At 53.9% G+C, this 27,622-nt stretch overlaps 5 protein-coding genes across 5 annotated transcripts; 3 read left to right on the forward strand and 2 right to left on the reverse strand.

Moving 5' to 3' along the window:
* Window positions 1–2,286: 2,286 nt before the first annotated feature.
* Window positions 2,287–3,663, forward strand: ACRALDRAFT_1071948 (uncharacterized protein; the record flags this gene model as incomplete). The annotated part of the gene is made up of 2 exons (XM_071017916.1): window positions 2,287–3,262; window positions 3,335–3,663. 2 exons carry the CDS (start codon window positions 2,287–2,289, stop codon window positions 3,661–3,663), a joined length of 1,305 nt encoding a protein of 434 aa, XP_070872644.1.
* A 3,707-nt stretch (window positions 3,664–7,370) lies between these two features.
* On the reverse strand, window positions 7,371–9,540 carry ACRALDRAFT_2110380 (uncharacterized protein; the record flags this gene model as incomplete). Its single annotated transcript, XM_071023472.1, has 5 exons — window positions 7,371–8,197; window positions 8,277–8,513; window positions 8,599–9,051; window positions 9,140–9,320; window positions 9,406–9,540. The coding sequence occupies 5 exons, from the start codon at window positions 9,538–9,540 to the stop codon at window positions 7,371–7,373; spliced, it is 1,833 nt and encodes a 610-aa protein (XP_070872645.1).
* Window positions 9,541–13,531: 3,991 nt separating this feature from the next.
* Window positions 13,532–16,490, forward strand: ACRALDRAFT_212334 (uncharacterized protein; the record flags this gene model as incomplete). The annotated part of the gene is made up of 20 exons (XM_071023859.1): window positions 13,532–13,588; window positions 13,636–13,732; window positions 13,825–13,838; window positions 13,981–14,065; window positions 14,102–14,134; window positions 14,170–14,201; window positions 14,231–14,517; window positions 14,565–14,800; window positions 14,848–14,917; window positions 15,002–15,123; window positions 15,261–15,266; window positions 15,331–15,514; window positions 15,577–15,641; window positions 15,683–15,728; window positions 15,804–15,818; window positions 15,863–15,904; window positions 15,963–15,997; window positions 16,104–16,154; window positions 16,206–16,260; window positions 16,358–16,490. 20 exons carry the CDS (start codon window positions 13,532–13,534, stop codon window positions 16,488–16,490), a joined length of 1,665 nt encoding a protein of 554 aa, XP_070872646.1.
* Window positions 16,221–22,477, reverse strand: ACRALDRAFT_1051871 (uncharacterized protein). Its single transcript, XM_071015702.1, has 7 exons — window positions 21,862–22,477; window positions 20,339–21,755; window positions 18,832–20,255; window positions 18,653–18,756; window positions 17,471–18,456; window positions 17,300–17,368; window positions 16,221–16,862 (listed from the first exon to the last, which is right to left on the reverse strand). The coding sequence occupies exons 1-7, from the start codon at window positions 22,171–22,173 to the stop codon at window positions 16,531–16,533; spliced, it is 4,644 nt and encodes a 1,547-aa protein (XP_070872647.1). The 5' UTR covers window positions 22,174–22,477; the 3' UTR covers window positions 16,221–16,530.
* Window positions 22,478–23,478: 1,001 nt separating this feature from the next.
* On the forward strand, window positions 23,479–27,423 carry ACRALDRAFT_1082864 (uncharacterized protein). The gene is made up of 4 exons (XM_071019368.1): window positions 23,479–23,873; window positions 23,940–25,770; window positions 25,856–26,728; window positions 26,885–27,423. Exons 1-4 carry the CDS (start codon window positions 23,649–23,651, stop codon window positions 26,989–26,991), a joined length of 3,036 nt encoding a protein of 1,011 aa, XP_070872648.1. The 5' UTR covers window positions 23,479–23,648; the 3' UTR covers window positions 26,992–27,423.
* The last annotated feature ends 199 nt before the right edge of the window (window positions 27,424–27,622 follow it).

The raw sequence follows: 27,622 nt of genomic DNA on the forward strand, positions 1-27,622 counted from the left end.
GTGATAAGAGGTCGGGCTGCGCAGATGATGTGATTTAACAATACAGAGGCCGAACGAACTTGAAATGGGCAAGATGGATTGTCACGCGAGTGTTGGCGAAGCGGAGATGACAAAGTCTTCTCAGACTGTAGCGTAATATACAGTAGGTGTAGGAGGAGGAAGGTCAAGCTCTGGCCCACTAACATGCTTTGGCCGCTGATAAGAGGACCTACACAGTGAAGTACGTCAGGGCCTTTCCGGTGGGGCATCGGCGTACCGTACCGGTACCTGTATCACTTGCCGTATAATCCGTATACACTCTATAGGTATCCGTAGAATCCTCACCATCTATCGATGCACCGAATCCCTTTACTCGGTCTAGTTTCTCCCCCAGAACTATTATTCGAACTCAGATACTAAGGTAGAGCTGTTCTCATATGCGCAACGTAAAGTAGGAGTTACATACGTTTATTCAATGATTAGCTGATTAAGTGGGGCTGTCTTAAACGAAGCCAGTCAAGTGATCCTCCCTTTCCTTATGGTGGTGTCAGGTGATCCCTCATAGTCGTTCCTTATCAGCGAGGTTGTATACGAATAAGAGTTTGGAGACGAGGCACCCTCGCCGGCCTTGAACTTGGAACCGATTACCAACTTAGATTGATCTGATTCTGTACCTGCCTGTATTGAGACGGAAATACAAACTTACATGTCTGGGGGAAGGATAGACAAGTACTTCGTATCTGTTCAGCAACGTTACGATTTACTACCTAATACCTAAGGGAGCAAACCTCTAAGTTTATTACCTTACCACTTGAAAACTCTCAATGTCGCTTTCTATACGATTATTAAGCCGTGTTGTCTTCATCTGTTCAGCATCCTGCAATGGATGGCTCATATTCTATATTCTGATTGGACCGGGGCACTTCGCGTAAGTATACACACACAGCCTTAGTAAAAGTGAGGGGCCATGAGTATCATATACTGACGCTGATTGGGCCTTTCTCAGTAGCCTCCTCCTCTGCCTGAGGCTACATTACTCTCTCCACTTTTATTAAGCTCAAAGTACATTGGTACTTCTGGAGTAACAAAGTTTAGGTGGCGCAAAAGTTGATCTGCCCTGATTATTTATGTCCAGTCTCACCCACTTTTGCACGTGCCTTTCTTTAGACTTACCTCGTGACCTCGCATTCATCCCCATTTCCCCGTCCCCCAGCTTGTCGCGTCGAGCTGGAAGGAAATACTGTACTTCGAGTTCCTGCTTCCACCGAAGCAACAAATCTAGCTGGCAGCATATCTAGAACGTGCAGCCTTCCTGCATCTTCTTCGACTTCTTCCCCTCCGGCAACGCTTTTCCCCTGTCAAGTGGAAAAATCACGATAGAACGCCAACCAATACTGGCTCCCTCTCTACTTTGGTTACGGCTACTTTATCCAGGCTTCAGACGCGCAACGCGATATCACGAGATCTCTACACTAGTAGCTTTACCCGCTCTCTCACGTGCATCGTGATCTCCATCCTCGTCACGTCACGCCAGGAAGCACATGATCTGAAAGGTATGTTGGTTTCCCGGCTCTTCATCACATCCCCTGCATCTATCGTCATCGGATCGTCTCTTTTTATTCTATTTTTATTTCTTCTCCCAAGAATCCCGACATCAGATAATGCCATCGCCAAATTGCTTCAATTCCTTTTGGTCAAGCGACCTGAACTTGGCCATCCCATCGAATGCATCGAATGCTTGGTGCTGTCACATCCATCATGCATCATTACCCAAGCCATCCATCCCATCGTCACATCAATCAATCGTCCCAAGGTTGCTGCAATGACGGCTAGCCTAGTCACCAGAAGACCATTTCGTTTCCTTCATTTCCTCAAGGCCCCTTCCCTTCTCTAGCATGTCTTCGGAAGATTACGCGTTTGGCCATCGTGCCTTTCGTCTCCTATGAACCTACTCCCCTGAGCTCTCATTTGAAGCCTGACAAAATCGTCTTTTGCTACCATGCGATAGTCAGAAGGCAAGTGCCTGGCTTCTGGGCCTTGTGAAATCCGAGCAGTCAACAAGCTGATTGCGTGTTTGTGACACCACTACTCTCTCTCTCTCTGTGGCTGGCGTCAGGACAAGACGACATCAGCAAATGCTTGCTCCCAAGGGCATACTAGCCATTTTATTGAGCATCAAGCATCTCACACGTTTGCTCTCAGATTGTATTGATGTGTTACTAACCCAGTTCATAGGGATACTTGAATCCTTCTTTCCCAGCACCGTTTGTTAAGCTTACATCATCTCGTTGAGATACAATACTAGCCATGGCCGACGAGCACCCTGACCTCTCAGCTCTGGCTCAAGCCCCAGCAGCTCCCGAGGCCCCCGGCTCTCCGGGCACCAAGCGTAAGCGCTCCATTTCTGAGCATGAAAGTCCCGGACGGGCCAAGAAGAACGGTGCTCCCCACGCCGTCATGTCGGCCTCGGAGGTTGATACCGCCGCCTTTATCGAGAACGCCGTCGAGGCTGCAAATGCAGCCGCTGCCGCTAATGGTGTCAACGTTGCCGACCTCAACGCTCTCCAGCAAGCCACGGCTGCCGAGCATTCCGAAGCCGCAGATCCAGCCAACGCCTCCAGCACCGCTGCCGCGGCCCTGGGATCAATGTACCCCAGCATCCACATCCCTCCCAGCACGGAAGAGCAATTCGCCGCGCAGGCCGCCAACGAGGGCAACCACCCCCAAGATGCGTTCCAGCAGAATGTGACCCAGCCAGGCGGCATGATGGATGCCCCTGCCATGACCGACAATTCCCCCGGCCCCGGTGCCAACGGATTGCAGCCTCACCAGCCTCACCAGGCCTACCAGGCTCAGCATCAAGCCGCTCATCAAGCCCCGCATCAGGTTCCTCATCAGGCCCCTCACCAGGCCCCCCATCAGGCTCCTCATCAGACCCATCAGGCTCCCCATCAGGCTCAGCATCAGGCGCCCCATCAGGTGCCCCATCAGGCCCATCAGGCCCCTCATCAAGCCCATCAGGCTCCCCATCAGACCCATTCGCCTCACCAGGCTCACCAGGCCCACCCACCTCATCAGGCTCATCCATCTCATCAAGCGCACCAACCTCACCCAACTCTCCCGGCGCACCAGCCCCACCAACCCCACCAGCCCCAACAACAGGCACCGGCGCCCCGACAGCAATCCAGGTATTCCACCGGTTCTGCGGGCTCGCAGCCTAAGCCCAAGCCAGATGTTGGTTCGGAAGAGTGGCATAAGATGCGCAAAGATAATCACAAAGAAGGTGAGTACAGAGCCCCGTTGTAGAGTGGGATTGGTTCCATACGTAGAACCACATGCTGACACATATTTCCAGTCGAGCGCCGACGTCGCGAGACGATCAACGAAGGTATTAACGAACTGGCCAAGATTGTCCCGAACTGCGAAAAGAACAAGGGCTCCATCCTCCAGCGCGCTGTCGCCTTCATTAATCAGCTGAAGGAGAACGAGGCGCAAAACCTGGAGAAATGGACTCTGGAGAAACTCTTGACTGAGCAAGCCATTGCCGAACTGAGTGCGTCCAATGACAAGCTTAAGCAAGAATGCGAGCGTCTGTACAAGGAACTAGAGACGTGGAAACGTATCGCCCAGAACGCAGGTCTCTCTTTGCCTCAGCAGAACAAAGACGAACCTGCCACGACCTAAGAGGTCCCGTCCGAAGAATCGCAGCCTGCATACTACTAGACGTCTAGTCCACACGCCCAGAAACATTACTTTTGCTCAAGCCCAATCAGTCTAGGGTTGCCATTTCGTCTCATGCTCGGACTCGGTCCCAAACTGAATCCCAACGGGGACCGACCCAGCCTCTGTCTTCGGCACAAGCCTCGTCCACTCAGATTAAGCAAAAGTTCACCATGCTTGCAGATTCAGTATTGGTTGCGTCATGTATCTTCCTCTCCAGCTCGATTCAGCCGGCAAAGCGGGTCTCAATTCGCACATAACGACGACCCCTACGTCAGAGCGCGCATCGCTCGGAGGCGCGGCCGCAGGTTGAGGTGAAAGGAGGCCATTCACTCTCTTCTTGATAGCCGGTGCAACCCACGATCAACACGGCACAAGGAGTCCAACAACCTATCCATTTGATGGAGGTCCGCCCACGGACAAGAAAGAAAAGAAAACAAATACAGACCTCGCCTTGGTCAACTAGTGGCTCACCTCGGAAAACGTCTTGGGCTCACGACACTAAGAACAGTCTGGCCATGGCGGTTGACCAGGCCATAAACAGCACGCCGCGCCGACAAGCTATCCCAGTTCCTCACTCTGTTACCAAGGCGGTCGCAGATCCTCGTGGGCCGCACTGGCAGCTTCCACTGCATTGGAGAACTTTTGAGACTGTGACCATCTCAACCTATGCGCTGGCATTCAGTGAACTTGGCACCCAGGGGTGATGCGATCAGCCCAACCCAGCGATATGCCGTCCGTTCCTTTCCTATCTCGGCTTCGTGTTTGCATGTTGTGCGGGATTTGTGTACTATTGGCGTTGGGAGTTTGGGGGCCACATTTATTTTTCAGTCACAGTGCCCAGGGCAACAGTCACAGTTGGGGGGTTGATTTTCTCTCGTGCGCGAGCTTCTCGAAGATGCACGCAGTTTGGGTGGTTTGGTAGGCAGAGATGATGCCATGTATTGATGTTTGTGTCCGTATCATGGCCATAGGTCGCGAGGGCAGCCTCAAGAACCGTGCGTCATGGAAGCCGACGCTTAATGCAGTTTGGGACAGTCTAAATCTGTTCATGTGCTCCTTGATCAAGTTGATGTCGCATCCGGGTTTTGATGGCGTAACAGATCCCATTTAACGAACAAATTGAGGGTTGTCATCAGTCGCTGGATGGTTGCTGTACAGGCCTACCAAGATGTCTATTATCCTCCTGCATCGTATCTCTCGCTGTTGACTTGGCTTGGCGATCAGCAGGCTCAGTGGTTCGTCGGGTGTATTGTGCGTCTCTACCGTCGTCCCAAGGCAGTGAGTGGCGTCTCGCGGCATCGTTTGGGTTCCTATGCATATGATGACCAGGCCTTCAGTGTAACTCTACATGACAGTGCATTGGCCCAGCGTGCACTGATACAGAAACTCGGCTTCGAAACGGCCTTCCGTAGGTGGTGTTCTGGAAGACAGTCAAGATTTTACGAATAAAGACAATGGCCGGTTCCTCTTCTTCGCCCTCTTGACGTGTTTCGTTACTAGGCGCCACGGGAGTCCAGTTGCCTGTAATATTCGCAAGAGCTAATTTATGGCAGACCCCTGGGTTTGTTCCGGGCCCCATCATGCCTCCAACAGGGCAGCTCCGAGGGGTATACTATGGGGACGTAAGAGAAGACATGTTGGCGGGGATTGTCGCCAAACTACTTGCCAGTACAATGGTTACATTAACCTCTTACACGTTGTGCTTGAGATCCCGACAGATCCAGACGGTTGAAATAGATAACTGGAAAGCTGTTATCCAATAAGGCTGTAATGCGTGACGTGGCAGAAGACGCAATGCTTGTATAGAACAGCGAACCGCCAACGTGCCAGAGTCGTCACGTTCATGTATGTGAGAATGTGGGAAACATGGTGTTGCAATTTGTAGATCAACGATGTGTTTACACATGTACATAAGGCTCACAAGTCCATGGTTTCCTGTACCATGGGCCATCATGAGAAGAAAACGGCTCAAGCCATTCAATCATTAACACAAGCAACCTGAACCCTCCTCAATTGTCACGATAGGGGAATGCTTCCTGTCCAATAGGAGCAGGAGATGCTGATTCCCGAGGTTCTCATTGGCTGGCGAGCATGGACAGATTCACGTGATGTCTTTTGGTTCTTCCGACCGCAGTCTACATATCAAGGCCCAGCAATTCCGTGACAAATCGAGCAGGGCACAAGGCAAAGCAGTAAGGGTGATCAGATCCAGGCGAAAACCGAGGTCCTTGGGCAGTTCAGGACCGAGTTTCCCTGCGAAGCTGGTGTGACTAAATTTCCAAAAGACCGGGGAGACAGCATGTGAGGCGTTAACTTCTCTCATTAACCCCCCCAGGGGAAAGCAGGGGCCGTCAGACCGACTAGGGCCGGGGGGAGTGGTGACCAATTGTTCCTGAAAGCGATAGGGCATGGCAATGGCCAAGTAAACCCGTGGTCTGAGTGAATCGAGACAAATCTGACTTACTATGAGTTTGGGCAGGATTCGTACTTTCAGCTAGGGGCCAGGTGGTAAAGCTGCTGGTCATCTTGGAACATCTCGAAGGCCAACCATCAGCCACCTACTACCTACTCAACGTCTAACAAGGCGGCATTTCATACTCGTCCCCGTTTTAACACGCAACCCTGACATCAAACACGGAAAACAACGACTTGCGCAGGCAGAGTAAATTTGAATCTGTGTTATGAATACTCACTATCCGATATCCCGAGAGCTGAAATGTAATATGACCGTCCCTATGTGTAAATCGGTCCTGGGGCAACCCGATGCCCATCTCCCCACTTAACCTTCATCGCGCCCGTAATCCACACCGAGCAATTAGATGAAAACAGCTCCTCCCCCGGGAGGACAATTCCACTGTTTTCAGCCTGAAACCACAGGCAAAGTGCATCTCAGAAACGGTCCTGGCACCATTTGGTCCGTATACATAGGAACGCAGTATCGATGCAGCACAGAACGGACCGTAAACCCACCCGGGCCCAACCAGCCCCTTTGTCCCATCCCTCTCTCCCCCATTCCGTATGTTATGCGAGAATACGCCAGAGGAAAACACCGGGGTGTTCCATCCCGATGCCCAAGGAAATCAAAAGGAAAGAAAATCTGAAAAAGTCCCTGACAAACCAGGCAAAGTAATAACCCTACTCCGTCCCACCCCCTATATGCCACTGGTGGAGAAGAGAGCTGTCGGCCACAACCAACTCGCATTGCAACGCATCGCTCGCTAATGCATCAAACACGCTCTGACAAGACCCCTGACGTCTGCCCATCGGTAGGTTGGCTCGTGGTGCCCTGCGGGGGCTGCCCAGCATTATTGCATGAAACAATGTCCAGTTGAATGAACGGCACGCTGTCCTCGCTTCTCTCATCCAGTAAAGGATGGAACTCGCTTGAGAACTCGAGATAGAAGGCTGACATCTGCTTTGGGCATTCGCAGACACCAACGCCGACCGGGGTAGCTCGGTTAGTATATACTGCGACGGCCCCCTTCTTTTCAGAAAGGCGGCAGTCTGAGAGTCCCGTATGCGAAACGTATAAGGGAGGTGTCAAGAAAAAAAGAAACAAGAAAAAAAAGCCAACGGTGGAATGCCCACTGACACCACCAGTCTAGACCACGGGTGTGAATCATGTCGTCTCAAAAACGATCCTCTTTTTTTGTTTCCCATCAGTCATCTCAGGCATATTGTCCATGATGGGAGTTGGTCGTCCGGGGTATCGCCTCGGGCTTGGCATCTCCCGGGTTGTTCCAGTTGGACATGCTGCGTCCGTCGGGAGGGAGATACGCCGGGAAGCCCTGAGACCCTTGGACTTGGGATGGGTTCGGGCCGGCCGTGTGTCGGAACATGGTCGCCTGATCAAAGTTGCCGCGCGCCAGACCGTCGTACTGAGAACCCAGGTACGGGCCCTGCGAAACAGGCACGTTCGGGTGGCTCGCGAAATGCCCCTGCGTCGTCGTCGGGGCATGTGGAGGGAATGAGTAGATGGATGTCGCATCGGGGCCGGTCGTAGTGCCTGCGTGCTGCTGATGCCACCCTGGGGTATAGACGGCGGCGGCCGCAGGTGGATTCGAGTATTCCGCCGGGCTGCCATAGAGAGAGGCGCGCCGTTGACCGTCTTGTGGGCTCGGTACCAGATCGTGCATCGGCATGCCCCCGGAGGCGTGCTGCAAGTTGTTACCCGGCACAAAGTGCTGCTCAGAATGCATGGTGTGCGGAAGCATCTGTGTCGCGTAATGTGATGCCTCCCGTACCCCTACTTCGCCGACGAAGGAGCCGCCATTTTGGATTTGAACCCCTTGATTATGATGGTCGGTAGCACTGGGACCGTGTACCCCGTGCAGGAGTACGTCTTGCTGCAGCGCTCTGGATGGCGACGCGCTCGACGGGACCGATTGGGGGCCACCGCCACCGTCGTCCTTGGCAAGCATTCCGTCATCATTTTCGGGTATAGCCGTCTCGGGTAACCGATCCTCCGCCATGACATATATCAAGGTGTCCTCGTCTGTCGCGTCCCCCAAGTCAGAATCACATGGTCGTCCAGGAAGTAAGGCCCCCACGTAGCAACACACACACAAACTAACCTATCTCTCCATGTTTGTACCGTTGCTCTTGCAAAGCGATTTTGAAGATCTCGTCGAGGTACGGCTTCTTCCTCGCGTTCTTTTCGTTTTCTTTACCGGAAAAGAATGATGACAATGCCTCATCCGTCGCCTCCTTCAACTTTTGGACGTTCAGTTTCATCTTCCGGATGGACGGATGTTGCTTCTCGTCGGGCTCGACGATCATTCGCAGGATGTGACAGAGAAGGTGGACTCGTTCTGTGCGGCCAAAAAAAAACAAAAGTTAAAATAACCCTTCTCCGGGGAGCAAACTTCAACAGAACCAGAGCGATAAACGACGCACCTTTCTTGTACAGATGGTCTGGTTCCTTATGCCTCACTTTCTCATCTTTCGTCGGACCCCAAGGCTTCGGCCACCACGCTGGCGCCTTCTCATCCTGTCCGGTGTAGGGGTGGTTGGTCTGTTTCTTGGGCTCGACGACTTTGACCCATGCCTTTGCTATGAGCTTGCAGGCCGTTTGCTGGCAGTTCCTAAATCGTTGGTCGTAAAAGTCCCACACCTCCTGGGAATCGCCGATCCTCAGAGCTCTCTTCGTTGCCTCAACCGTGACAGCCGGGGCGCTTTCGTCGTTCATCGGGCGTCGGTGACCTCGACTCCTCTTGCGCGGGCCGAAGCCGACATGATCATCGTCGCCAAACGCTTCGCTTCCTTGTCGACGTCGTTCCAAAGAACTCTGCGCAAAGCCGGGACCGTAAGCGAAGCCGTGAGTATCATCGCCGTGGATAGGACCAGCAACTGTAGGTTTTGCGCGTGAAAGTGTAAGCGGGCAGGGTTACCGAAGGACTCGGGACGACGGGCGTTTGTTCCCCTCATGTCTTCTTACCTGACTCTGCTCTCCTGACTTGCCGGCGGAATGCATCCATGCTGAAGAATTTGTCAATAGCATTGGGGTGATAGCGACCAGGGCCCGAGAAAGTCTGAGCCGTGCCATCGTCTAGAATTGCCGCGACGAAATAATGGCGAGCGGGTATGTTGCAATGCTCCCGCAGAGCCATCTCTATATTCTGTCGGCGGCGGACGACGGGTCAGAATGCATTCCATCCCTCCAAACGAAGCGTATGCCAAGAAGAAGAAAAAAAAAAGACTTACGATGGGCGGCCGACGGGCGTCGTTGGGCTCATGGTACCGAGGTTGAGGCTCAATGGGCGCGTTGTCCACAGAGACGCGATCCTGTGTCCACTGGTTCCGGGAGAATGGCTCCCTGGTCCAGTCGCTGCGAACCATGACCGCGGTAGCCAACTAAGCTTAAGCCTCCCAGGATTCGAATATCATACGCCGCTTTATCTCACAGTTGAGACTCGACGTGCTGTTTTGCCGACGAGTCTTGGAGTGTGGTCGATAGAAAGCGGACAGGTCGGTGAGGATGGATGGATAGATGGGGACTCAAGTCCGAGGATTGTTTCAATACGACGTGTAACTGAGTTCAGGTCAGACAGAGAATCATCAGCGCACTTGGGAACATGGGCACGTGGGGGTTTCTCCTTACTGAGCCGCGTGAGTGGGACCTCAAGAGAGACGGTTTATAAAAAAGCTGACGGAAACCAGCTTGCGTAAAAGAGATACGATAGTAATGTCGAAGAGAGGTTTCTAGACAAATGAGGAGAATCGGGAAGCTGACAGAAGATCGAGGCTAGCACGTCCTGTGGAGAGGTTACACCGACTGCCGGGTGGTGCGAGGGTAGATGTAGAGATGGGGGGGGAGCCTGGTAATAGACTGGATGGGACGCTCGAGCATCGGCAGGTTCTGATGGCAGCAGAGTCTGGGTCGCAGGGGGAACTGGTTCCGTACAAGTTCGTATTGATGTTCCCGTGTCTAGGTTCTCCAACGCTCTGTTCCCGAGGGCACGACCAAACCAAAGGTTTCGAAGCGGCGGCGTGTAGCGCCGTAGTTTGCAGGGGGTGGAGGAGGAGCAGCGATTCGGCGCCCGCTTGCACCCAAACGTGGCGAGCACACTCCAGGGAGAGGACGACGAGAAGATGGCCGGTGGCTCGAAAGGGAAATTTCGAATCGGCGCGCGTGTGAACAGTAGGTGGAAAACCGAGCAGCTTCTGGCTGAGCAATTCGGATACAGCGGTCCCTGTCGGGTCTGAGTTCACCGTGGTTTCGACAAAAAAATCCGGCACCGTTGAAAGGTGACGTATCAGTTCGACAAGAGTGAGGGAGGTTAGTAGTGAAGGGGACTTTCAGTCCTCTTTGATTTCAGCCTGACCTGAGACATCGGCGACGGCAACAATTCCGTCCTAGTTCGCCGTGTGTCTTGGATAAACCCAGGTTGGTTATCCAGACAGCATGTGGCGGCGGGGAGGTGGGTAAGAGGGAGAGAGAGTGAAAAAATGACAGTCGAATGGTTCGAGTAGTGTCCGTTTGGTCAGGGCAGTGTTCGTTTGACAGCACGTCGCTTGGTGTGATGGTCGTGTCTACTTTGCGAAAGCCGATGCTGGACGGTTGCAGGAAGATTGACGGCTGCAGGTGGACGGATGACAAAGTTGAAAGCGCGCAAGGAGACTTGCTGGAGGGGGCAGCTGTCAAATTTTCCTTCGATCGCTCTGCTCTGTTGGAGCAGCCGGGCCTAGTTCTCTTTTTTCTTCTTGGCTGCGCCTCAGGCACGTTGGTACAGATGGCAAGAAGCTCGTTGAGCTGCTTAGAGATGTGTGTATGCGGGAGACGACAAGGCTGTTGATGATGGTGAACCGAACCAGCTCGTGGAATGAAACCTGGTTGGTACTTTGTTACTGTACGTTGTACCTTTTTTTTTTTTTTTTCCCTGTGAGCGATGACGAGCAGGCAGTGAGCGGTACAGTACATACATATAGGAATATACCCTGTTCTGCGTCCTGGGTTGACAAGACGGGGAAGGCTGCCGGGATCGGGGACCTCCCATGAGTCCCATCTCCCACGGACCATCCGCCAATGCCGTGGCCTGGTTCCAGGTGGGCGGGAGCTTGCGTTTGGAACCTACGCTTCAAGGAGCACCTGGTTCTGGTCTATTCGTACGAGAGATGATCCGTACAAGGGTATTTGGTATTCGGGTGGAAACCATTATGCCTCTCTCCGGCCACCGGGAGTTGGAAGCATGGGGGGTGTTGCGTGTGTCGACTGTCGCATCGCTCGCGTATCTACAATCGACCCGTTAAGGGATGCAGCCTGGACATCCGAGAGATTGTTTCTTTCTCTTTTTTCTTTCCTTTTTCCCTTCTTTTCTTTCCGTTCGTTAAAGCCCCGTTGTCACCCCACACCCACCACCCGCTCAAAATGGCCCGTCGACCAGCCATTAGCGGCCAGAGTCAACACATGGTAACGTTGGGTAATGGTCTATCGTCCTCAAAATCACTGGAAGACTCCAGTGTGAAGAGGCCTTGAGTCAAGACAACAACCAGCATTTGGAGATTGGCCAGTTTGCTGTCCATGGCGAGCGAAACACAGAAAGTGTGGGAGAGAATCCCTGCCATTGAACAGGGGTTGAAGTGAGACAGTGGTGGGCCTAGTGCCATGGTAGTCCAGTGGTATATTTGCAAGGAGGCTTGCGAAGAAACGGGCGAGTATTGATTGGCCAGATCGAAAACGCAGGTTTGCATCGTGCCCGCTAGTATTGTAGGTAGGTATGCATTGCTTTTCCTCACCCTTTCTCCTTCTCTCTCAGCTGGCATACGAAAGTACGTACGGAGTAATTATTCGCCTCTTCTTCTTCCTTGAAAGAGCGAACGTCGTGGACACAGACTAGACAGACCAGATAGCGGATAGATCAGATAGACCAGGTAGACCAGACCTGCCGTAAGGTGGTAATGATGGTATGGTTCTTGTTCCAAGCTTGCGAGGGATGGGACACACTTCTGTACGTAATCAGAGGCTTTCTCCTCCCCCGCTCGTCTTTTCCTTTCGTTCTTGTCTTTTCTTCCCACAGGAGGCCGTCCAAGCTGGAATTGACGTGCTCAGCGTTCGGCCATTCGTACCTTTGCCGTACTCTGGCTTATCTCTCGCCATCTATCGCCATCTCGGTCTTTGTGCGAGACATCGATATCCGTTATAGAATCGTATGTCCGCCATGGTGGGCAACGGAATCAAACGGCCTGGTCTCGGGGCAGGTAGCTGTTAATTAGTAGGTACAGGACGGGAATGGTCTGGACGGCTGACCCCGACGACGGGAAGATCAGCTGGGCGGGTTTCCTAGACCAAGGCCACTAGGGTATATCCGTTGGCGGGACCCAATACTCCGTACACCAGTCCATCATAGTGTGGGCACTACGAAGTACGGATAATCACGGGTGACACACTGTACCGTAACTGTTGCGCGTCCTTATTCGTGGATTGGACAAGACGGAGACTGTAGGGCCAGTCACGTCACTGTTTGCCCGCTACCAGGGATCGAATTCAGGTCCCTTGGTGCGGGAATCCATTGATTACGTTGTACCTACAACGTACATATGTACCTATGTAGGCACAGGAAGGGGCCGGGGATGCTTCCGGCGTGGACGAATTTTCCGCACGATACTGATGAGCACTCTACGTTGCACAGTACAACGTAGACGGAGGAGCCCGCTGGTTCCCAGATCCCTGGCTAGTTAGACGACGGTGATATAACCCACACAGGCAAGTGCTTCGTACCTCAATTAGAGCAATCTCTCTCTCAGGAGCCTGGGCATCTAGCCGAAGAGGAAAAGCTTGTCCGCCTGTTTGAGGTGACGCTGAGATAAGGTGGATCTGTGGATCGGAACCGTTGATCGCGGTAAGCCACACAACAGGGAGTACGTCGTAGGTAAGCAGCCATAAAACGGCACAGAGAATAGCGCCAGAACGGACCATATCGTTGTTGGTCATGATGGGGATGGGATGGGATGGGACCTGGAGCATCATCGTCTACAGTACAACGTAAGGTTCAGGTTTCATGATTGTCAGGGTAGGGCATATACCTAGATGATTAAGGCACAGAATTAAGAGGGAAACAGAAAGAAACTGTGTTCCTACTCCAGGAAGCAGAGAAGGTGCAAATGGCCTCTTGGGAGCTAGTACATACGTTGTACAGTACAACGTACATACGCACCCTTTTTGCCGGGAAAGTACTCTAATGTATTGTATAGCCCGGGTTAATAAGGCAGACATGAAGGGAGAGGCCAGAGGGCCCACGTCCCCGCCGGGTAAGAGGAACCCGAGACCAGTAGGTAGCCAGGCATAGAGTGGGGGCATTGGACGAATTCGAAACTACACTGTACGAAGTACATGGGGCAGATAGGTCAAAGTACAACGACGCCGCTCCTCGCGCACCAGTACTGTCTTGTCTTTCGCATCCTTAGGTGAACAACTTGGCTTGCATGAATACTTAGCTGGTCGCCCTATGTATTGAGGGAAATCCAGCCAATGCCGCCATCCATTCACTGAAATCTGCAGGCGTTGGATTCGAGTACGAGCTAGTTGTACTTTGTGTGTACGCTGTACAACGTACATATACCTCGTTGTACATACAACGGTAAGATGCAAAGATTACCTAAAGCGCGGAAGCCCTTCCGTTGCAGGGGACGGCCACACGGTACGAATAATTACCTACACTAGTTGTAGCACGGATTGGTTCCTACCGTAGGACGTACGGAGCGCACCATAACCTTTATTCGTACGAGGCACTTCCTATCTTATACTTACAACGTACGTTGACAATGTACTGTACAGTACAGTACTTGTACCCAGCAGGTTGGGAGGGATGGTTTTATCGGTTGCTAGATCTCCCATCCCCTGGGGCAGACGATCAGATCAACACACGTACGTAGTATGGTGCCCTCCTTCTTACCTGAACAGACCGCCTGGGCGACGTCTATTACCGCCGCGCCGGTTCCAGGGGAAGAATTGGTCCTCCACCTCCACAGGGTACGAAGTGGTATGTGAATATCTTCATCTCGTTGAATATCTTCCATCCCTGCACTTTAGACCGGTCAGAGGTTCACTTTGCCCCTTCTTTTTGGCATCACGATCGGCTCCAGAGCAGCCAGTCTAGATACACAAAGCTCCACCCATACCCAGCATGACATGCCACCCACAACGTGCTGTCTCAGTCCGCCACGCTCGACTCGACCGTACGTTGTAAAACGCTGTCGATGGTTTCCCTTGACCCCGCCGACTCCTCGGGTTAACCATTTACAAGTCTCGATTGGTCGAGAGGCGCCGAATCCGAGGCCAGGAGAAGCAAAACGAAAGAAGGAAAAAGAAAAAGGGGCGTATTAGCTCGCTTTCGTGTTCTATAAAGTATTTACTATGTACCCAGCCACGCCGCCGAAAAGAATCTGCCGGCACGCAAGCGCAAGGTCGACGAGACTTTCCTTGGCGGCTCCAAAGGCAGCGGCGCACTGGCTGCCGGACCTCCGTTTCCCCTGTCGTTTGCTTTATCGAGAGACAGGCCACGACCGGGAATGGAACAGCACGCCCGCAGATTGGTTATTTACCTGGAGCAGACGCGATCGCCAGATCAAGGGTCCCGGCACCACAAGATTAACACATGGAGTGGGTAGAAAAATGCAACACGTGCATTCCTATGGATGTGTCTCGAGAGCGCCACCCCACGCTGCTGCAAAAGGGGCAGGCTTCTCAATACCCGGTCTCCGGTCATCCGCCGCCAGGGTACGTTTGACTGCCTAGCCCAGCTATGTATGTATTGGAGGGACCGGATCCCATCCGGCCACGCACTGCCTGGTCGCTCTCCAGAACCCCACCGAAACAGATTATTGAATGGGTAGGGCCCAATTTTGTTCCGAGGCGAGAGGCGAGGACAGTGAACCTACGACGCGCCGCTGAAGAGGAGAGGGATCGCCACCGGACGAGATTAAGTAAATATTCGGGGCGACGACTCGGTATCAGAAGTAGATCCGCGGTTTGTGTACGTTGTATTCCCAAGGCAAGACTTTTCCCTAAGCCACAACTAGGACCAAAGAACAGCCCCGTATTTGATCACAGCCATGATGAGGCTGGAGTTATTTAATATGAAATAAAGGCTGGGGTTAGGGCACTGGTGGATGGGGTTGGTTTACATACAGCGTACGTTGTATGTACGTTGTACACACGCCTCGAATGGGCGTGGTTGTCTCTCCTGAACGCACCCAACATCACACCGGTTTGCTGTACATTTTCAAGACACCGTCCATTCGAAGACCGCGTGAGGTTCGCATTAGGAAAATGCAATCAGACGGTGCCGACCAGCAGGTCCGCGTGGCATAACATGTGCCGACGGGGAAGCTTATGATCAACCGGCAGGAGGGCCGGATTTGAAATCCATGGACAAGGGGCGAGAGGTCAAAGGTAAAGCGTATGTATGCCCAAGCTTGCTCGCAAATGGCCCGGACGATTGGTCACCCGAAGATCATATAGGGGCCACCGTATATTTCTTAGTTTACAGGTCCGAGGGGCCGGATGAGTCTATTGTTGCTTTATCTGAGTGAAAGAAGGCACGGGGACCGATGATATCCCATCTTACTAGCTTGGTCGAGTTAGTTAAAGCAATGATTACGAGAACAAGGCTGTTGAGGTTTGAATCAAGGGCCGGGATTTACTGCATGCGCAGATGGAAAGAAACTCGAGAGAGGAAATACGGACTAATATGAACGACAATAAGTGTCTGATATAACTAAAATAATTAGGATATTACTACCCAGCTGTCTGTACGTACAAGGACAATTTATTGTGCAATCGACGACATCTCTGCCAGTGAGACCCAAGCAGGATGACGAGTGACCAAGGGTATTAATCCAGACATCGGCCACCTTTGTTAAAGCTACGATAACCGGAGCCTTACTACTTGATGATCGTTGAGACGTGGCCGGCGGACATCATGATGATCCCGAGGTGCAGGAACTCGACACAAGTGTCGAGCCGATGTACCTACCTAGGCACACTTATAACGTGGTGTTTTAAGTACATCGGCTCGACAGTTTTGTCTCGTCACTGTACTGCAAGATCGCCAAAGCTGTGTCGATAGTTCAACTATGCACAGGGAAGAAAAAAAGAAACAGAGTAATTTGCTATACAATTTTCCTTCTCTCTGCCTATTCCTGTTGAATCCCCCAGTTTTTCCGCCCATATCTACATGATCCTGTCAATGCAGAAGCTGCTCTGTATCCAACCAAAATATGGAAACACCATCACAGCGCTTTTTTATGTCAACATATTTTTTCTTACAACCCCCTCTCACCAGAAATAGGTACTTGTGTAATAAACCACTGCTTGCACAAAGCGGACGATCATGAAATCTCCGTTTCAAGACCCGCCTCCTTAACGAGGCCATAGAACACTCCCTGCTTCTTGAGCAGTTCGCGCGGCGTGTCGAACTCGACCACCTCGCCCTTGTCCAGGACGACGACACGGTCGCTGTCCAGGATGGTGTTGATGCGGTGTGCCACCGTAATGATGGTGCGGTTCGAAAAGAGCGGCGAGCGCAGAGTCGCTTGGATCATAGCATCCGTCTCGACGTCCACGGCCGCCGTGGCCTCATCGAGTACGAGGATGTTGGACGGCGTGAGCATGGCGCGGGCGAGTGACACGAGCTGTCGCTGGCCCTGAGAAAGGTTCGAGCCTGGACGGAAGAAGCCGTGTTAGTCAGAAGCCGTACTCCCAACTTGCACTTAGACGGCGGCAACAAGGGCAGTGAATGGGGAAAGCAAGGGGCAATAAAAGGAAACAAAGAGGGCGGCTTGTGGTATGCCAATCGCCGAGAAGGACGTCTTGGTCCACATGCATGGTAAATCATGCGGATTTCATGCAAAGCAGTCCGTATGCGGTCATGAATGCAGATTACAGAAATGGCCAAGTAGCACACTTCGCCATGCGAGCGCAGTATCGAGGCCACCATGGCAGACGCAGTGGATCGGCCAGCTATTCAGGCTCCTCATACTGGAGGCTCACGGCCAAGGGGTTGAAGGGGACAAGAGGGTGTAAAGACAGTCGCACAAGCGACCGAAACCGACGGAAAGCGAAGACGAAAGGAAAGAGAGCCGAGAGAACAAAACATACCTCCTTCAGAAATCTTGGCCTCTAGCCCGCCCTCCATTGAATCTACGTGGCTCTTCAGACGAGCATGTTCTACGACAAAACACATTAGTCTCTGTGGGACCGAATCAAGGCGTGTCGAGTCGGGTCGCCACTGGGCGGTCCATCCCGGTGTCTCGAGGGTAAAAAACTCACCAAGAACGCTCCACAGCTCCGTGTCATCATGCACGTTGCCAGGGTCCAGGTTGTCACGAATGGTGCCCTCGAAGAGAGCGGCATCCTGCGGGATAATGGCGAGTCTCCTCCGCAGGTCCAACAATCCTATGGATGACGTATTGAGCTCGTCGATGCTGATGTGGCCCGTGACGGGCTCGATGATGCGGAAGAGCGACAGCGTCAACGACGACTTGCCGGCACCCGTGCGACCGACCACGCCAATCTTCTCATGCGACTTGACGTCCAGGTTGATGTTCTTCAGCACGAGATCCAAACCCTCGCGGTAGCGCGTGCTGTAGTTCCGGAACTCGACCGCACCGTGCTCAGGCCAGGTAACCGGCGGCCGGCTGCCCTTGATGACCTCGGGCGCTTCGCTCGGCAGTCTCGCATACTCGAGCACGCGCTCCACCGACACAATGTTCGTCTCGACCTCGACAGTCTGTCGCACGATCCAGTTGAGCGACGTTGTGATTTGCAGTGCGTACGACATGAGGAGACCGACAAAACCAGACCGCAAGCCACTACGGTTGGCAACGGAAATGATGGACAGACTGGCCGCGGTGAGAATGACGACGGCGCCGATAAACTCGAGACGGATGGCCAGCCAACGATTGGCGCTGATGGACGGGAAGTACGCCTTGAGGTTGGCGTCCACTCGCCACTCGTTTTCGAGTTCGAACCGCTGCTGCTGTCGGTACGCCCGAATCGTCGAGATGCCTCCGAGCGTCTCCTGGAAGTGAGCATAGATGGGGCTGCGGCTCACGCTGTCCAACCTCTTCAATTCACGGGACGTCCGGAGGTAGTACCGCTGCGTCCAGTAGTACATTACGCTCAGCGGGATGATAAAAGCCACGAACGCCGGCGTGGCGACCGAAATGATGATAAGCGTGAACCCAGAGCGAGCCGCATTGACGAAGAGCATGTTGAAGGTCCTCGCAAGAACCTCGTCCACCTTGTAAATGTCACTGCATCACCCACGTTCGTCAGCGCTGTGTGCCCCCAGAAAACGCGGCATACCCAAGAAGAAAGTGCAGGGCACTCGAGGTCGCGCTGGGAGGAATTCATGTCCCATTTCATGTGAACGGCCGCATGACAGTAGTATGACGGTCATGGTCGAGGGACCGAGTAGAATGGGACGGCAAAAGGAGAGGCCACACAAACCTGGAAAAGCGATTCAGAATCCGACCAGTTGGTGTCACGTCAAAGAACGACATGGGCGACCGGAAGATGGCATTGGCCATCCTCTCGTGCAACTTCCTCGAAGCCTATCATATGTTTGTCAGGAGCCGGACGTGTGTAGCAAGGGAGGAATAAAAGATCAAGAGGTCGAGTCAACTTACCTCGATGGAGCAGAAGATCCAGAGAATCAATGTCTGAACGACCGTCAAAAGGGACGACCCGATTCCAAACGCAAAGTAGACACCAATAAACATGCCCACGTTGTCATTGAAACCCTTGTCTTGGTTGTACTCCGCCCACTCCTTGAGCCAGACCGAGCCGCCGATATTGGCAGTTTGCGAAGCCAGGAGAGTAACCAGGTAGATGGCCACAGCAATGAGATTGTTGTTCTTGGCATACTCGGTGTAGACGTCCCATTTCACCTTGCCTTGCTCCAAGTGCTCCTTGGACTGCCTGGTCCGCCCGCCAGCGACTTCTTCGTCTGTGAGCTTCCCGCGGGGTCCTCGGAAGCTAGCTGCGCTGGCACGTCGGAGCGTGGCGGTGCTGTTCGACCGCTTCTTGTCCGCGGTCGAGACACCTGCCTTGATGGGCGCCATTTCGGGCACGCGCTCCTGGGCCTCCTCCAGCTCCTCCTTCTCCTGGGTGGTGGCGGGGCCTTCGATTAACGTAGCCGATTTGCTGCTCGAAGAGCTCGAGCTCGCGACCGACGACGGCCCGGCGGACTGCTCCTGACCAGCCGTCTTGATCAGCTCACCGATGAGACCCTTCATAGCCGTCAAGGCCTTGTAGGTTCCCCTCTCGACAATCTGCCCATCGCGCATCATGGTGATGAAGCTGGCGGAAGCCAGAACATTGATGGCATTGGTGGCGAGGATCCGAGTCTTGGAGCTCAACAAGCCCCTAGGACCGAGAACATTCTCAATGATGTGTTTACCCACGTGAGAGTCGACGGCAGAGAGCACATCGTCCAGCAAGTAGATGTCGGCTCTAGCATAGACGGCGCGCGCCAGGGCCACTCGGGCCTTCTGACCACCGCTGAGCGAAATGCCTCGCTCGCCTACAACCGTCTCGTCTCCGTCGGGCAGTTGGGCAAAGTCGTCGAGAAGCGCACAGGCCTTGACTGTCTTTTCATAGAAATTCGAGTCGTATCGATATCCAAACACAATGTTCTCCTTGACCGTGGCGTTCAGGATCCAAGGTTGCTGGGCCACGTAGGCCACACTCCCGTGGACCTGCACATCGCCGCTGATCTTCCACATGTCACCTAGGATGCTTTGCAGGAAGGAAGACTTGCCAGAGCCGACACGGCCGACAATGCAGGAAAGCTCGCCCTTGTAGGCAGTGAAGTCGATATCCGTGAGGATGTTTTTCGTCTCATGGCGGTTCCAGGAGAAAGTTCCGTTTCGGATCACGACAGTCTCCTCACCCAGCTGCTCAGGAGCAGGCTTGACGACGACAGCATCGGGCTGGACCTCCTCGGCGTCCAGGAAGGATGTTAGTCGGCCAACGGCGACGCTGGCCTCGACGATGGCCGAAATGACCATGGGCAGCACCGCGAGCGGGAACGTGAGAAGGTTGAAGAGGGCTGTAGCGGGAGATTTAGCTGTAAGTTCCTGGCGAGGGACTGGGTTCGAAAGAGCAAAAAAAGAGAGGGATATAAGTACATACCCAGCGCAGGGAAGATAATGTCGGTGGTTAGAGGACGGTCTTGGGTAAGGACAAAGACGGCAAAAGTCGAGCAGGAAACGAAGAAAGGGGCAGTGCTCCAGGTGAAATTGGCGAAAGCCTGGGTAGCACCAATCTTCCTCAGGTTCTTCAGCTCCTTCTCATTCCGCACAAAGTTGAGCTTGTTCATAAAGGCGCCTCCCCAAGCATACAGCTTGATGCTCTTCATGTTGTTGATGATTTCGGTAATCAACCGGCTCCTCGTGTCCTTGTTCTTCATCTGCTCCTTTTGCAAATCCCTCATGATTCTTGCGATGAAACCATGGGCCGGCATCATGAGGATCATGACGCCTATGCCGGCAAGCATGGACCAGCCAACCAGTTGATAGAGAGAGATCATGCAAATCGTAATCTGGAAAGGGGCCGACCAGGCTTGCTGGGCAAACTGGGTCAGATCCTGAAGACGCTGGGCATCTACAGCCATGTAGTTGACAATGTCTCCCGTGGACTTGGATGTCCGGCCCTCGTTTGACAGCTTCATCGACTTCTTGTAAATGGCCGAGGCCAGACCGCCCTTGATGCGCATACCCGTGACGAAGGCCAGCTGGAAGTACTGGTGAATCATGGCGGTCTGAAAGCACGCGCAGGCAAACATGGCCAGGGCGATGGCGGCGCCCTGGACGACGGGTTGAGGCTCCTGGCCCTTTTCGTACGACTTGACAAATTTGATGAGCAGCCGAAGCAGCTGGGGCTGAATGTACTGAGAAATGTCGTTGCCGACTTTGAAGATGGCGGCAACGGCGTAGGGACCACCGTATGCGCGGAACAGGGCAATCCAGAGAGAAGGCTTTTTGCGATGTTTCAACTCGTGATCCCACGTCTTGCTGAAGGCATCCCCCGTGTTCTTGGTTGTGTCGGAGCGAGCCAATCCCCAGAGATCATCTTCGGTGAGATATTGCTTGTAGCCCAGCTGCATCAGGGGAGTGATCCAGGAAAACGTCAGGCGGGAGAAGACGGTGGCGTATTCGACAGGGCATTCCTCTTCTTCCACCAGAGCCTCGTAGTCATGGCGATTCGCGGGCCAGAGCCATTCCACAAAGAATTCCACCACGGACAAGCCGAAGCCAACGGTATAGGTTATAAAGTAGGGCAGGTTTTTGTGGTAGAGCTTCTGAGAGATGAGGGAGCGGAGCTTCACGGCACAGGCGATTAAGAAGAAGAGCCAGAAGAACAAGGCGACACCGTTGGGGTTTCGCAGGCGACCGTGCTCGAGCCATTGGATGGCAAAGATGACGCCCAGGGCCACGATGGTGCCGACAGTCGTCCAGACGCGGAAGTCGCCGTACCAAATTTTCGGATAGTTGATGATCTGGATGACGAGTTGGACGGCAAAGTCGGCGATGATGACGGCAAGCAGCGACTAAAGTAGACGGACGGCAGTGATGAGTACATGTATACAACAATACCGGTCGGGGGAAGGGGGCACTGCGCTTCCAAAAAGTAGAACGGAAGATCTGTAAACTTACCTGCTTAATCCAAAAGTGCCAGCCCTTGTGAGCCGCTGTTGGCTTTCCCTTGCGAAGCAACCAGGCGATCGCCACCGTTCCAAAGACAATGCCAAAAGCGGCGACTACAGCAATCCAGACATCGATGAAGCACGGAGTGAAGTCATATCGAAAGGGGCTCAGCGGGCCCCAGCCCTCCTCATCACCACATAACGGCTGCTTGAAGGCTTGGTTGGCTGAGAGATAATGGCTGCCCAGGTCCACGTATGGGTGGTATCCGGTGAAAGACCCCGTCTCGAAGAGGATCTGCTGCGCGCCGTCTGTCCCTCCCATGATCGATGTGTTTCCAAGAGTCAGAGCGCACGTCGTCAAGTCATGCTACACTGCGAATTCAAAGCGGCTTTTGGAGTATTTCTGCTGGGAGGAATCGGTTGGAGGAACGTTGATGGCTTGGACGCTAATTAGAAGCTGGCGCGGGGGCCACCGAATCGTTCTCTCGCCACCAGACCGGTTTGTGTTCAGCCGCTCGAGGCGTTGAGGCAGAGACCGATAGAAGGCAAAGAATGCGGCGAAAGGCGTCGCGAGGTTATCAAACGGGAGACAATTAAAATTTATCAACAAATCTTCCTCGTGAGGCACTACGAAGTAGGAGAGACGCGAGGAGCGCGGAGCGAGGAGAGATGGGTAATCAAATAGAATCTTATAGAGACGAACCCCAATTCGAGCAGTTCACAACGTGAGCTATAGACCAATCGGAAGGCTGAAAAGGAATGTACCCACAAAAGCGTGCCGTACACGTACAGACGTTTCGGTATTGATTACCATATCGTGGAGGTACGAAGTACGAATTATGAAGTACTGTACAGTGTAGTACGCCGTGTCCCATGGCAGGAAATCACGGGAAAAAATGGGTCAGATATGTCACTGTGGAGGAATTGAGAACGCTAGAGAGTATCGCGCAGCGCGCACTGTAGCAACCTGCAGAACTTCCATACGTGTAGAATACGGAGCCGGTGAAGGTGACAGAAATTCGGTCAGTCTACCATAAGAACATTATAACTGGACCCCAGTAGAAGTTACATCACCCATACTTCTTCGCCATTACGGCCGAGCCCCGGACATCTGCTTGCTGGAATGTTTTATTTCTTGTTCTCCTTCACTCTACTGGCCTGGAGTAAGTACGTTGTATGTATAACGTGCATATGTCATAATTGTAGCAGTTTGGTTTTGATAAGGGTCCCTTGGGTAATTATGCCCACGGTAGGTATGCATAAGACAATGTTTAAGCTAGGTAGGTTACTTAGTACGTACGTAAATACATAAGACCGGCATGAATATAATACACAAATGTATTAGTGTACAGGAACATTTACCTAAACTATACGAATAAGATTTCTTACGAACAAAAAAAGGTACCTACGAATAGGGCTTATCTGTGCATATACTATATTTAGTAACAGATAGACCCTAACGTCCGTCCAATGCTTCCTTGCGATATCTTCTTACCTCGAGCCAGAAGCCTAACACCCCGCATTTACGCCCCTTGCGGTCCTTGACCCCTTTTCGTTCGGCCCTATACCCGTCGCTGGCCTGTCTCCCGCTTTTCCTCGTGCCTCCGTGCTTACCGGGAGCGTCCTCTGCTCTGCTCCCTCCTCTCCTCGTCTATCATCCCGGTGATTACTGTCTGTTATCACAACACTGCCACCGCCTCTCCACCGAGCCAAGCCCAGCGCCCGCCATAGCGCCGTAGTCGAAAGACACGAGACGCCTTGCAAGGGGTAAACGAGAGGACGACCCTGAGAATAATAATGCCAACCTTCGGCCGCATTGGTAGACATAGCAATCGTTCCCAGAACGCTCTTGTCAGTGTGACGACGAGCGATCTCCAGACACCTACCACTGCTTCTTTTTCAAAGTCGCCAGCAACGGCGACAGCCTCAACGACAGCCGCATTGACCTCTTCACAGTCGACCGGGGCAGGAACAGGGTCAGGAGTAGGTTCAGGAGGAGCCGGAGGATCTTTAGGGCTTGAAGTGAGGCAAGAACCCGAGACCGCTTGCAGCGCAACCACGGCCACTAACGACACCACCCAACACCAGAAGAACCTCCAAAATTCAGGTACCACCCAATTTTACAACCACGAGGGACCACAACTACAAACGCAACCACAACCACAACAACACCACAGCCATCGCCATCAGCATCGTAGCCTCGATCCCGATCACGACCACCATCACGATTCCGACTGTAAACAAGAAGGGTCCGACACCGACACCGACATCGACATAAACGTGGACCGTGAAGACCAGCAGCGTCGTCACCAAGACAGTGCTGGAAGTAACAATCTGCCGTCCACCTCCCCCTCTGACGTCTATAACGCGAGGGAAACTCTCGATACGGCGTCACAGCCGCAGGCCCAATCACAACAATCACAGCCACGACCGCCACCACCGATACCACCGCAACAACTACAACACCAACAGCAGCCTCCTCCTCACCACGACTACGACGTACCCCGTGGCTCACAACGCTTCCCCGCCGTCGCACCGATTCACGTACACCCCCAGTACTCCGTTGCTGCTGGCTCCGTAGACGACATCCAGGCTACCTTCTATTCCCCGGGTGGCAGTCAGCAACCTACCACGCCCGTCCACTACCCTTACCAGCAACTGCCCCAACAACACCACCCTCAACAACAACAACCACCGCCGCCGCAGCCCGAGCAGAAACGGTCTGCTAGGAAACTTATTAAAAACATCCTGACCAGATCGGGTCAAGACCAGCAGCAGGTACAACAACAACCTCAGCAACAGCAGCAACATCCCACCTACCACCCACACTACCAACAGCATCCCCACCAGCAACAGTACCAGCCCCTCCCACACGACCGCATTGGTGGCCTGGCCCGTCGAGTTTCCAAACGAGTAAGAAATCCACCACCCATCCCGTTCGCCGTCTCCCAGGCCTCCTCCCTCGACCAACCGAGCGACTGGGTCCCGGACCAGCAAGGCCCTTATACTCGGCCGTCACCCCTTCAAGGACCTGGCGAATCGGAAGATCGCTTGGAAGGAAGCGGTTCTAACAGCAACTTTATCGCGCAGAATCCCCACGAGACGACCCGCCACTCCGTTGTTTTCTCTCCTAGCGACTTCGAACCGGTTCAGTACGAGGAGCTTATCTATCAACAGCAGCAGCATCAGCAGCATCAGCAGCGGACCTCGGACGGACAGCAGATCCAGTACGGCCAAGCCATCTTCGACCCCTCCCCCCAGCCGACCTACCAGGCAACCGACCAGTATCACGCCCAGCCGCCAAGTGGCGGTCCTTCCCCCATCTTCACCAGCGTCGCCAGCCAACATCGGGCCGCGACCCCGCAGGAGAAGAGCTCCGGGTCTCTCCCTCTCCCTCGCCTGTCGCATGATTCTTCTGCCGTTACCGAATCGGATTCGCAGTCTCCGAACACGCAACACATTCAACAACCCTCTGCCTTGACGAACCGCGACACTCAAGAATCTCTGTCGCGGCCTAGCCAGTCTCCTTTGCAACGCGAGTGTGCAGTCGGCCTCCCCAAGCGCGAGAACTCCTTTCCAGACAGTCAACGGCAGGAGCGGCAAGACCAACACCAACGTCACCAAGAGGAAGAAGAGAACATGGCTCCCGGAGGACCACCCAACAACCGACGACCGCCGCCCGAAGCGGAGAAGACGATCCGATCAGTCGATCAACCCCCGCAAGGTCCGCCCCCTGGTTACAGGCTGAGCCAGCTCCCTTCGGGCGCCGCGGGCGCACAGGGAAACAGTCTTCGAGCTGCCGGTGGCCAGGAGAGAGCGCCGCAATTCGAAGGGCAAGTTGGCGACCAAGGCAGAAACAGCCCCCAACCGGCCAGTGCCGATCAGAATCTTGCTGATCCCGAAAAATTCAAGGAGCTCTGTAGGTTTCCCTAGCTGGCAAAACCTGATGTAGGTGCCGGGATAAGAAAGGGCTGGGCGCTGACCAAGGTCAACCTATTTTACAGTGACCAAATACAAGAACGTTAAGCGCCTCTACTTCGATGGCAAGGCGCAGATTGAGAACCTCACTTCGCAGGTCGAGCAACTGCAAAATGCTATCGCCAATCAGCGCATCACACAGTCGCGGACGGCTCTGGATGACAGCGAGTACCTGACACGGTTTAACCGGTTGAATGGCGCCATCAACAACCTATCGTTCAACATCCGCAAAGACTGGCGGACGGTGCCGCAGTGGCTTAACAAGTACGTCAGCGCCGAGGCACTCAAGACGGGCAAGCAGGAGATGACGGCGGTGGGCCGGGCCGTGATTACACGCTGGATCGTCGAGGAGATCTTCGACAAGTGTTTCCATCCGGGCCTGAACTATGACCTCAGCCGGCAGCTCAAGGACATTGAGCTGAACATCCGGCGATTCTCCTACACGATGAACGCGCGGGAAGAGTACGATGCGCTGACGGCCAAGGTGGTCAGCTGGCGCATGGCCACGCTCGAGGGCCTGCAACACATCATCAAGTCGCCGGAAAGCGCGGAGAACAAGGCCGACTTTACGCGCATGACCACCGCCAACCTGACGGCGACCCTATTTCAGTACCTGACCGAACCCCCACCGGCGGGCGTGGACGGCAGCGCCTCGATGATCATCGAACTGGCCGTCGGCCTCGCGGCCAACCTCCCCATGGAGAGCCGAGACGTGGCCCTCACCTACCCCCTGCCAGGCGACCCCGTCGACCTGAACGTTATGGAGGTGGAGAAGTCTGGCCTGCCGGCGATTGAGACGCACGGCGAAGGCGCACAGGGGGCCGATGATGGGAGGGCGGAGGAGGCGGAGGGGAGGGAAGGCGCAGGTTCCCGAGCACGTGGCGACAAGTCCCGAAACGGTACGTTTACAACCCTGCAGGGCGGCAGAAGCAGCAGAAATACCGGCGGCAGGAGTGGGCGAGGTCTGGCCGTGTCGGTCCCCGCGAGGAAGAGCAGTCTCGTCCCCGCGTCCCCGCTCGTCGATCCCAACAGTACTGACAGGGCAACTTTTGCAGCTCCGCCACCCAACGACAGCGGCAAGGTCCGGTTCGCGGCCTTTATGGCCGTGGAGGTTAGGGGTCGACAGGTACTCGTGAAGGCGCCGGTCTGGACGCTATCCTAGGCTAGGTAGGGGAGGGGAGTTCATGCAAGGGTGACACACCATGGCCCGGCGACTATGATTACTAGACGGAAGGACGTGGGAAGCTACATACATTAGGCGAGATGTGTTGGACGCTATGCTTGGGCTGGCGGCCATGGAAGGATCAGCTCCATACCGTCAAGTGTGCACAATCAAGTGGATGTCCCCGAGGGGGAAGAAAATGCAGATACGAGTTGAGTCGGCCTCTAATGGCTGAATCAGATGCATTCACCTTGCGTTCGACCAGATGGGGTGTAGCCGTGTCGTCAACTAGTGTCAAGTTGGTCAATACGGATGAGCCAGACCTGGCTGAAAGCTGAATTTCAAGTCTGGCCTGGCCACTGCCGACCTTTGAGCTCGTGGTAGGCGAGCACCTGCTCAGCCAGGTACATCCAATAGACACAGCCTTGTCTTGCGCTTCAGCCTGGTGCGCGTTTTCTTTACTCCCCTCGTTCCCCTGTGAAGTTCGAGGGTCGAGGTACGTACATGGACCATGCACTGGTAAAAAGTTTTCGACCTGCCGGTTACCCCTCTTTTCCCCGCCGCGAATTGACTCCAGCTTGCCCCCCCTTTGTTTCCCCCACGAACTTTTATTATACGGAGTACAACATAC

Source organism: Sodiomyces alcalophilus (assembly GCF_042370955.1).
Source record: "Sodiomyces alcalophilus JCM 7366 unplaced genomic scaffold ACRALscaffold_7, whole genome shotgun sequence".
In the NCBI taxonomy this organism is placed as follows: Eukaryota; Fungi; Ascomycota; class Sordariomycetes; order Glomerellales; family Plectosphaerellaceae; genus Sodiomyces; species Sodiomyces alcalophilus.